At 48.3% G+C, this 11,261-nt stretch overlaps 1 protein-coding gene and 1 pseudogene across 3 annotated transcripts in view; both read right to left on the bottom strand.

The window, feature by feature from the left end:
- Positions 1–214: 214 nt before the first annotated feature.
- LOC116904771 lies at positions 215–319 on the bottom strand (annotated as a pseudogene).
- Positions 320–5,681: 5,362 nt separating this feature from the next.
- Positions 5,682–11,261, bottom strand: part of Tmem40 (transmembrane protein 40) — a 12,658-nt gene continuing 7,078 nt past the window's right edge. For all 3 annotated transcript variants that reach the window (XM_032907427.1, XM_032907425.1, XM_032907426.1), the window contains 7 exons: positions 10,290–10,325; positions 9,713–9,745; positions 9,369–9,416; positions 7,262–7,333; positions 7,089–7,163; positions 6,523–6,585; positions 5,682–5,701 (listed from right to left, as the gene is read on the bottom strand). In XM_032907427.1, the coding sequence (XP_032763318.1) occupies positions 5,682–5,701; positions 6,523–6,585; positions 7,089–7,163; positions 7,262–7,333; positions 9,369–9,416; positions 9,713–9,745; positions 10,290–10,325 (347 nt within the window). The remainder of the gene's footprint in view (positions 5,702–6,522; positions 6,586–7,088; positions 7,164–7,261; positions 7,334–9,368; positions 9,417–9,712; positions 9,746–10,289; positions 10,326–11,261) is intronic.

The following is an 11,261-nucleotide window of genomic DNA, read 5'->3' as shown; positions in this document are numbered from 1 at the left end:
ATTATAAATAAACACAAGGTATGGTTGTTGAAAAAAAAAAAAAGATCACTCCTTGCCCCGCTTGCCTCAGTGTCCCCTTTTGAAGGTTGTCTGTCTAGGGCCCATTCCCACCAGGGGCCCACAGTCTCAGGCAGGGTTCTTCTAGTCTCTGGTTTGCTCCCTGTCCTGGAGCCCATCTGGGCCTGCCTGGCACCAGACTGGCGGTTGTCTCAGGCTTGATTTTTTTCAGACATTCGGATGTTCATAAGTCAGAACACTGAGCATAGATATAGCCTCTCCTCTCTGCCACCTACTGACGACACGCATGTGACACAGCAGTCGCCCCTGAGTTATTTTTAACTTATGTGTATGTGTGTTCCCGCCTGAGTTTACATGCACCACATGTATGCAGGTGCATGGAAAGGCCAGAGGGTGTCAGACCCTCAGAAGCAGAGTTGCAGGTGTTTGTAAGCCACCATGTGGGTGCTAGGAACTAAACCCAGGTCCTCTGCAAGAGCAATAAGTATAACATAACTGCTGAGCCATCTCTCCAGCCTCTTAATGTGGGTTCTAGGATCAAATCCCTGTGTGTGTTTGTGTGTGTGTGTGTGTGTGTGTGTGTGTGTGTGTGTGTGTAGTTCTTTTTTTTAATTTTTTTTTTAAGATTTATTTATTTTTTATGCATGAGTATTTGCTGTCTTCAGATACACCAGAAAAGGGCATCAGATCCCATTATAGATGGTTGTGAGCCACCATGTGGTTGCTGGAATTGAACTCAGGACCTCTGGAAGAGCAGACAGTGCTCTTAACCACTGAGCCATCTCCCCAGCCCCCATGTGTGTAGTTCTTAACTTACAGATTGAGCCTTCTCTGTAGCCCTTGATTTTGGATTTTAAACTGAGTCTTATTCTGTAGTCTAGGATGCCTTGGAAGTCACTATGTAGCCTCAGTTGGCCTTGAATGAACATCAACTCTCTTGCCTCAGGAGCCACCATGATCATCTTCTTCTATGACAGAGTCTCACTATGAAGCCCAGGCTAGCCTTGAGCTTACAGTGTTCCCCTGCCTTGTCTCCATGGTAAGAATACATAGACTTTTGAAAAGAGGCCTTGTCTCACAAACAGAAAGGATCCGGTGTCACAATCTCAAGCTGTTTGAGTGACACTGTGGACTGGATACAGGTGGAGACAGACAGAGGACCGGATAGAAGACATGGAGATGGAGAGTAGCGTGCTCTTTCAAACCATTCACCCTGAGGGTGTCCCAGAGCATCCTTGGCTGATCTTTGAAGTGGCCTAAAGACTTCTCTCTGCTATAATCTTCTTAAGAGGCAGGGAGGATAAACTGGACAATTTTTAGCTACTCCAACTCCCTGGTAGTAGCAGACATTCCATCTGTCGATTATTCATCCATCAAACCTTTATTCCCCAGGCTCTGCAGTGCTCAGTTCTGAGACAGAAGCAGGCTAATACTGACTGGCTGTTTGCTATGCTCTAGACTAGACCCACCATTCAGTGAAAACAGACCGAACTTAGCGGTGTAGGGGGAGGGGAAGAGGTTATCCACCTCGACTCCAAGGATCATCGGGCGACATTTTTCATTGTCATAGCTATGGCCAGGAGATTGCTATAGCATGTGACTGACAGCAAGCAGGAATGCTGGGAAACCCATAGCCAAGCCCAGAACAGCATGTTCTGAGACTCAGAGTGCCTGGGACAGTTTATGCTGTGGTGAGGGGAGATAGGAGAGAGAGTTCTCAAATCTGATCCTCCTGCCCACACCTCTGAAGTGACAGGATTACCCACATTTTGGGTTTTGTGGGGTTTTCTGTTTGTTTGTTTGTTTGTTTTGTTGGCTTGTTTTGTTATTGCTTACTGCATTGTAAGCAATAGAAAAGGGGAAAAGACAGTTTACTCTGGTAGTCTGGATCCTTCTAGAAGCCAGTGCCAGGGCAATATTAAATGTTCAGAGAGTTTTTAAGAGAGAGTCTAGTCTGGGTGTGAGAGGATGTAAGGAGGGAATTGGAAGTTGAAAGGCTATCAAGGAAATCCTCAGGTGGGGAGAGTTGCAGGGGAGAAAGTGGGAGATGTCTCTGCTTGCCACCTAAGGTGTGTGTGGCTGTCTGCCGTGTTAGGGAATCTGTGAGTTAAAGGTGAGTGTCAGAGGTGTCTGTGTCTCCAGGCATGGGTCTGCCTCAGGATCCCTCTTGTGCCAGTGCGGCCAAGGCTGAGTGTGCTTTGTTCAATTATGATCCTGATCTTGGAGATCTGTCTTCAAGTCTAGCATCTTGTTCCCACAGCCTGAAGAGGGTGGCTAGAGAGATCTTCCTAAAGCCATCTTGGTATGCCATCCTCTCTCTACCCACTGGTAAACTCTGTAGGCTCCATTGTCTCATGATTTCATCACTTCCCAGTGGTACAACCAAGGGGACCAAGCATTTAACACTCAGCCTTGGGGAACAGCAACATCTGAACTGGGTCCTTTCAGGAACTGGGGCAAGCAGCTGCCATTGTTCTCCTGGGCTTGACCTTTCTCCCAGTGCCAGCTGACTTGCATGGTCTCAGAGTGTACTCAGTGCCTTTGGCTTGTGTGCGCATGGTAACAGAAGTTTGATGACCAGGGTCCAGGACTGCCAAGGACCCAAGTCCCTCATTTTCAGTGCTGTCTACCCAGATCAGGGTTCCAAGCTTTATTTTTAGACCCCACTTTGGACTGGAGCTCCTGGAATCCACAGCCTGAGATGGAAACAGAGTGCAGCTCCGGTGGGACACAGGAGCCGAGAGCCATCAAGGCCAATGCTGGGCTGGGCTGGGAGGCAGCACAGCACACAGACCCTGGGCAGAGCTGGGAGACCTGAGGGCAGAAAGGGTTGACCTTGTCTCCCTCAGACACAATCAAGCTGCCAAGGACCAAAATGACTGTGTCCCTGGTCTTACTCTAGCTCTCTCCAACAAGGGGCTCCCTTCCACTCCAGACTACCAGAGTAAGCTGTCTTTTCCCCTTTTCTATTGCTTACAACCCAGTAAGCAATAACAAAACAAAACAAGCCAACAAAACAAACAAACAAACAAAAAACCACAAAACCCAAAATGTGGGTAATCCTGTTGTATGAATGCTTCGTCTGACTGTATGTCTGTGTAACACCCATGTGCCTCATATCCTTTGAGGAGGGTACCTGTGTGCAGTGCCTGAAGAGGCCAGCAGAAGGCATCGGATCGCCTGGAACTGGAGTTATAAATGTCTGTAAGTAACCATGTGTGCTGGGAATTGAACCCAGGTCCTATGCAAGAACAACAAGTGCTCTTAACTATCGGGTCATCTCCCCACCCTATTTCATTTTTTAAGTTTGTTTTTCCATTCTGTGCCCATGCAAAGCAGAAGACACTGGATCCCCTGAAACTGAAGTTACAAACAGTTGTGAGCTACCATGTCCGTGATGGGAACTACTTCAGTTACTTTTCTTTCTGATAAGACGCCATGACAAAGACAATTTATAAAAGAAAGTGTTTAATTTGCGCTTACACTTTCAGAGGATTAGCGTCCAAGATGGTGGAGCAAAGGCATGGTGGCAGGAACCACTGAGAGCAGGTAGGAGGCAGAGAAAGGCACAGTGGGAAAATGCCAGTCTTTTGAAACCTTGAGCCTGTCCCCCAGTGACATACCTCTACCCACAAGGCCACACCTTCTTATCCTAGTCAAGCAGCCCAGCCAACTGGAAACAAAACATTTAAACACAGGAGCTTATAGGGACCCTTGTCATTCAAATTACCACCATAGGAACCAAACCAGCTCTTCTGCAAAAGCAGCCTGTTCCTTTAACTACTGAGCCGCCTTTCCTGCCCCTCAATCATTTCTTACAGTCTTACTCTGGTCTCACCGTCTGTGTGATTTTTGACTAGCTTTTCAACTCAGATTACAAATAGGTTTCAGCATTATTTTTTTTTTTTACTCCTAAAAAGAGAAAAGGAAAACTCATTAAGTAGACATTTCCAGTTTAGAACTTCCTATGTAGACCAGGCTAGCCCCCAGCTTGCAGTGACCCTCCTGCCTTTGCCTCCTGAGCACTGGGGTTGCAGGCACATGATGACTTGTTGGTCTCTTTGAGTGTTCTCTAGTTTGCCACTGTTGCCCCTGACGTAAAGTCTAGAGCTGAATCAGTAGGAAGTCATCAGGGCCAGGCTTACATACCTGAAGTTGATCCCCCTCCATCCCAGCACTCAAGACACAGAGGCAGATGGATCTCTACGAGTTCCAGGCCAGCCTGGTCTATGTAGTAAGATCCTGGCCAGGCAGGGGGCTGTATTCTCCTTGAGCTGAAAATACTAAATTCCCCATCCCAGTTATTTTTTTCACATAGGATCTCATTAACCTAGAGCGTCCTTGAACTCCCTATGTAGCTGAGGCTGGCCTTAAACTCCTGAGCCGTTTCTGCCTCCACTTCCAAAATGTTAGGGTTACCGGTGTGCAAGACCATGCTCAGTTTGTGTGGTGCTGGGAAATCCAGAGCGCTGTGAACACAAGGCAAGTGCTCTAATTAAACCAGGCCTCTGGTGTACACACACACACACACACACACACACACACACACACACACACACACACTTTTTTTCCAAGAATGTTCAATACCCTCTTCTTTGCATCGTCACCTGTGCAAAAGAAGCCTGAATTTTCTGCGAGCCCCTATTCCTGTTTATATTCTATGCAATTGAATCCTAGGTGGATTCAAAGGAGCCCCCAAAGGTGTTCTCTTGCTCAAGAGACCTAAAGGAATATTAAGGATATAGCTCAGCTAGTAACACGCTCACTTACCAAGCACGAGACACAGGGTTCACGGCACACCTATGATCCCAGCATTCAGGAGGTAGAGGCAAGAGGATCAAGAATTCAACATTAGTCTCGATTACATAAAGAGTTTGAGGCCAACATGGGCTATGAGAGCCTGTATTTAAAAAGTCCTTAGGAAAAAAAAAAAAGAAGGGGTTGGGGATTTAGCTCAGTGGTAGAGCGCTTGCCTAGCAAGCACAAGGCCCTAGGTTCAGTCCCCAGCTCGGAAAAAAAAAAAAAAAAAAAAAAAAGAAAAAAAAAGGATATGTAGAATTAAAAAAAAAAAGAAAAGAAGAAAGAAAGGTGAGGAGAAGAAAGAAAGAAAAAACCTAAAGGATATTGAGTTGACTCTTTTTAGCACAGGGAATAGAATATTTATTTGGGTTTTAGGAGTCCAAGGGCAACAGGGTTGGTCACTGGGTGATGGTTCACAGCTTTGGTCCCCAGTGTCTTATCTGTAACAGGTTCCCCTGGGGACCCAGCCTGGTAGCTCCCTGCCTCAGGATAGCTGTCCCAAGATGGCTCTGCTGGAACTGTGAGCTCATGAGCATGGCCTGAGGACACCAGAGACACCCAAGCCCGAAGATGCGAGCCTGCAAGGCCCAAGACTCATGCTGCCCCTGAGAGAATGGCACCCAGCTCTTTCTTGCTGACCCAGATGCTGTGCCTTCTCTCTTCCCCATGGAGACTGTGTGCTAATCTGCAGAGCAAGAGCTTGCCCACTGGTGCCGACACTCAGGTCACACGGAAGGAAAGAGCTCTTTGTTGTGTGGCCTCCTGGTGTCTTCCAGCATGTCGCTCTGTCTTCTGGGTTCAGGTTTGGCAGTGGTTACAGTGGTCACATTGGGGACTGGCTCAGCTGCTGTCGGGCAGTGATCTCAGTTGGTTCTCCTGAACCCTGGAAGGCAAAGCCAGAAGAATGACATAGGATTCTGCAGACAGCCAAGCCTTGCTCTAACCACCACCTCAAATGCCCAAACATCACAGGGATGACCTCAAATGACCCTGCCTGAAGGCACTGTGGGTCCCCGTGGTTCACAGTTGTGGAGACATTACCACTCCCACCTCTGGCACAGAAACACACCATCCCTGGCTTCTAGGCTCTGAGGTACAATATCATGAAGTTAAAAAGCCACTGGACTGCTGGTCCAGTGTGGAGGTATGGCTCTGTATAGAGCAATTTCTTAGTATGTGTGAAGCCTTGAGTTCTTTCCTAGCAACACACGAGCTCGAGCGTGCACACACACGCACGCACGCATGCACACACACACACACACACACATACACACACACATACACACACATTCATAGAGACTCTACTTTAGCCCAGGCTATCTCAAAGGCAACTACAAAGTTACTTAATACAGTCAGGGAACAGGTGGTGTACAGAGTGCCTTGCTTTTCTTCAGTGCTGACACCCCTCTGTGTGCTTCCTCACTTATGGACTGTCTGAGCAGTAAGAAATACACCAGTTTTCCAGCTGAGAAGCCTGAGGCTCAAAGAGGCTACAGACGGCTGGATTGTGGCTTGCCCAGTACGCTGCAGGTCTCCAGATCCATTCTCAGCCCAGAAAAAAGGCTGTCTGGGGTCACAGAACAGAAGCAGAACTCGAACCCAAGCCTCCTGACTCTAGGACTTTCCATAGATGACAGATCTTTTTCCAAGAAGAAAGCCTCAATGGGGAGAGGGGTTTGCCCGGGAAATGTGCTGCACCATTACCTGGCAGCCTGAACTTCTGAAGGAGGGGGATGAAGCCCTGAAGTACGCTGTGGATCCGGTACACTGTTCAGAAACAAGGGGAAATGTTGGTAAGGATGGTAGCCCCTCAAGGGCCCCAGGGTCAGGCTCACTGCCAATGCCCCAGAGCCAAAGCGCACCCCACGCAAACAGAGCCGTAACATGCAATTTCAGGCTAACGTCAATAACAGTGCTGTGGTTATTACAGGGAAGACGAGTCACAGGCAGTAATAACAGGGGCAGGAAACCCAGCGACCTCGATGCCTGGCTCTACTCGCTTGTTTTCAGTGTCTGAGGGGCTATGCGTGTTTGCCACTTTAAACTGTTTTTGTGGAACTAACCCCCTTTTCCACAAGGTTTTGCCAGTGACCTCTCATTGACTTCATATGTGGTCAGGAAGAAAATACAAACATAAGGAATTTACTTTAAAAGAAAAGTTTAGATAGTGACTCTTAGCCAATTTAGAGTGTGACAGCCAGTCCAGCTGCTGCTCCCCCCTCCCCCAAGGAGCCTTCTGGTCTGTGTAGCTTTCTGACAGGACTACTCACCCAGCCCGAAGTAGATGCCGATGGTCTCCAGAGAAGCGAAGGTGAGCAGACCAACCCCAAGAGACATGAACCAGTCTGTGAGGGTAGCAAGGAGACAATGTCAGCCATGGTAGGGCTGTAGGTTGACTCCTGATCTCCCACACAGCCCCTCCCCAGGTCCCCAGCAGACTCACCTGAATAGTAGTGGTAGCACACCAGCAAGGCTCCAATGGCGAAGCAGAGAAGGACAAAATGGAAAAACTCATCTGCAAGAAACGATAGTGGATGGCTCTCTCTCTCTCTCTCTCTCGCTCTCGCTCTCTCTGTTCTCTGTGTATGTGTCTGTCTCTCTGTGTGTGTCTCTCTGTCTCTTTGTCTCTGTCCCTCTCTGTCTGTCTGTCTCTCCTTCTCTCTGTCTCTCTGTCTCTGTCTGTCTCTCTGTCTCTGTCTGTCTCTCTCCCTCTCTCTGTCTCTGTCTCTGTGTGTGTGTGTCTCTTTGTCTCTCTGTCTCTGTCCATCTCTGTCTCTGTCTGTCTCTCTGTCTCTGTCTCTGTCTCTGTCTCTGTCTCTCTCTCTCTCTCAACTCAGGCCATCACCACAACTCTCTCGCTTTTATTTTTTGCTGTGTTTTTCCAGGCAGTGTCTCTGTGCAGCCCAGGGCGACCTTCAAATTAGGATTCTTCTGCCTCAAGCTTCAGAGCACTAGAGCCATAGTACTGTGGTGTGTGCCACAGTACCATGCCTGGCCCGCCTGGTTTCTCGTGTGTGTGTGTGTGTGTGTGTGTGTGTGTGTGTGTGTGTGTGTGTGTGTATGTGTGTGTGTGTCCATGTAGTCTGGGTGACTTGAAACTCTATAGACCAAGCTAGCCTTAATTTCACCTTGATATCCACCTGCCTCTGCCTCCAGAGTACTAGGATTAAAAGCATGTGCTACCATTCCCAGCTGTCTGTCTGTCCATCTGTCTGTCTGTCTATCTATCTATCTATCTTTCTATCTATCTATCTATCTGAGACAGGGTTTCACTATATAATGTTGGCTGGTGATCCATCTACCTCTACCAGCATAGTACTGAGATCAAAGGTGTGCACCACCATGCCCAACTACTCTATTTCTTATTTTGTGGTGTGTGTGTGCACGCATGCGCACATGAGTATATGATTGCATATGTATATATCAAGTAAGTACCCACAGAAGCCTGAAGGGGATATTAGATCCCTTGGAGCTGGAGTTACAGGCATTTGTGGGACACCTGATATAGGTGCTGTGATCCAAACTCCAGTCCTCTGACAAAGGAAGGGGAAGCACACTTAATGCTAAAGCATCAGTCCAGCCCCTTCTTGTTTTATAAATGACAGTGCTCCTGCTCCTGACCAGACTGTTAAATAGCACCCAGGAGCCCCCTTTCCAGCCCCATCTTTCCTCCTTATTTTTGGAAAGTATTTTTATTTCTGTGTTTATCGGTTCCCTCCTTCCTGGTTCTATGTCTTAGAGAATCCCAGTCAGCTCTGTCCAGAGGAGACCGAGCAGACAAAGCAGCCCCACAGGTGTGCTCAGAAATCAATCTGTCCCATGAGCATTAAAATGTGCAAAGGTGCCAAGCTCTGAGGCTAACAGGCTTGGGAGGCTGGACCGCCAGGTGCTTTTTAAAAGGGATGTCACTAAGATGGACAGCAAGATCTTCCTTCTGTCTCAGTCAAGGGGAATACAAAAGAGAGTTTAAGGGAAGTCTGGAGGGCACTCCTGCAATCCCAGTACTGAGGGATGCTCAGGAAAAAGGACCCTAAGTTTGAGGGTAGCTTGGTGGAGAGAGCTAGTTCCATGAGAGCCAGGGCCACACAACGAAGCCATGGCTCAAAAACCTAAAAAACGAACAGAACCCCACGGTCCCAGAAGTCCTTGTGGATTTCAGGCTTGGAGCAGAGGAAGCCCTAGAAGCTCTCATCACTGCTCCAGGGCAACTTCCTAAGTCCCTCACCCTAACTGTGTCCTGTCACAGGGCTTGCGAAACATCTATCTTCCTGGTCTTTCACATGCATTGAAAGGAGCGTAGGTCGGGTGCCAAACCCAGGCCATGCCAAACCCAGGCCACGCACCTCAGTAGTTCTAAGGTCCCTAACCCCGGGCTACATGGAAAGATAGATATCACTGCTTGTCCCCCCACCAAGGTGGTTATAGCTGAGGACTCTGTTGACTGTGGGACACCTAACAGAGGCAGCTAGGGTTACTATTATTCTAACTGCCAGCCATCTTGCACCCATTGGGACCAGGCAGGTGAGGACAGCCCTTGAACACCAACTTACCATCCTTCTTTATGTTCAGTCTGTTTAACTGAGAGGCCTCCACTTCTCCTTAAGAACGAAAGACAGAAAGATGTGTTTTGGAGATTGCCACACCCCACTTAGAGACTTGATCACTGGGTGTTTGTCTGTGGGTCAGAGAGGCCCTGGGATCCTCCCTGGCCTCCTCATCCCTCCATAGGCCTAGGCTTGGTCTTCCTTCCCTCTCTCCTGTGATGGAGACGCTCAGAATCATGCATGTGTTGACACCCCTGCCAGAACTGGCCACTCTCTCAGGTCACTGGTGGTCCCCTCTGGCCCCTGGAGTTCAGACAGCCTCCCACTGTCCTTGGACCTTATATATTTACCCTCCGCTGAGCCGGAACCTCTCCTTCGGAGTCCTGGAAATGAGAAACTCAGTATTAGCGCCTCCTTGCCAGGTGCTTTCGCCCTGAGGAGAGAGGCCTGAGGTGACTAAGAAGAGGCTCTAAGACAGGTGGTTTTCAACCTTCCTCATGCTTTGACCCTTTAATATAGTTCCTTGTGTTGTGGTGACCACCCCTAACCAAGTATTTCATTGCTACTTCAGAACTGTAATGCTGATATTGCTATGAACCATAATGTAAATATCTGATAGACAGGACATCTGATATGTGAGTCCCAAAGGCATGAGACCCACAGGTTGAGAACCACTCCTCTAGACAATATTCCAGCCATGGGAGCCAAAGGACCTTTCCCAGCTGGTAGATATCTGCTTTCTCTTGCTTGGACCTCCATTTCCCTGTTCCACAACCCCTCTCCTGCCTGATCATGCAGTCAGGTCCCTAAGTGAGCCTGGAGTTGCCACATCTCATGGCTGTGACCCTGAGAGTATTCCGTTAGGACAATGCCCAGATCCCACTGAACTCCAGAATCCTTGACTCCCTCCCCTTCCTGGGTACTCACCTGACTCCCCAGCAAGCACCATTTCCCCAGCAGCGCCTGCATGGAGGGAGAATCAGTGAGCCCACGCATGATTGGTGCTCTCCTGAGAAGGGGCACTAGAGAAGGAGGGCGGGGCCTACCTAGAAACTTGTACTGATTGGGTGTAGGCTGGGCAGGGACTGCAGCAGGCTGTACGGTTCCCGCTCCATCTACTGGGAAATCAATCCCCACCACAAACCATGGGAAACCAGTACTTTTTATTTAAAACAAAATAAAATGGACTGGAGAGATGGCTGAGTAGTACTAGATGCTCACATGCTTCTATAGCTCCGGCTTTGGGAGAATCTGATGCCCTCTTCTGGCCTCTCCTGGCACTGCACTCTTGCATAAACCCACACTCAGACACACACTTATAAAATTAGGGGGCAGGAGAAACAGCTCCTCCAGTTCCTCTTTCAGAGGACCTGGATTGGTCTCTACCCTCATGCCAGCTCACATCTGTTTGTAACTCTAAGTCTAGGAGAGCCAACCCCCTCTTTTAGCCTTTACAGGCATGCATATGGTACACAGGCACACATGTAGGCAATGCACTCGTACACATAAAATAAACAAATCTTTAAAACGATTAAAGTAAAACCAACAATATCAAAAACAAAACAAAATGAAATAATAGTAAAGAAACCATTCTTTAGCTCAATCCCTAGTACTAAAATAAATGAATAACTAAATTCAGATAAGCAAACAAAAGAAACAATAACAAGATCACCCACAATGCCAGTGCCCAGAGGCAGCCATGTGTGCTGTACTGAGTGTGCCTGTGTTCTTGCTGTTTCCCTGGGTCATTACCTGGGGGAGTGGGTGAATATCGGGGGTCCCGACTCCCGCTGGATCGTGTGCATCTGCCGAGCTCTTGGATGAACTAGAACAATCTGTGGCCTCTCCTTCTTTGTTGTATGCTACTGACTGAAGTACTCTGTCAGTGACACTTCATCT

This window comes from Rattus rattus, chromosome 6 (assembly GCF_011064425.1).
Source record: "Rattus rattus isolate New Zealand chromosome 6, Rrattus_CSIRO_v1, whole genome shotgun sequence".
Classification (NCBI taxonomy): domain Eukaryota; kingdom Metazoa; phylum Chordata; class Mammalia; order Rodentia; family Muridae; genus Rattus; species Rattus rattus.
The sequence above is the reverse complement of the archived record's forward strand: the minus strand, read 5'-3'. Positions and strand labels throughout refer to the sequence as shown.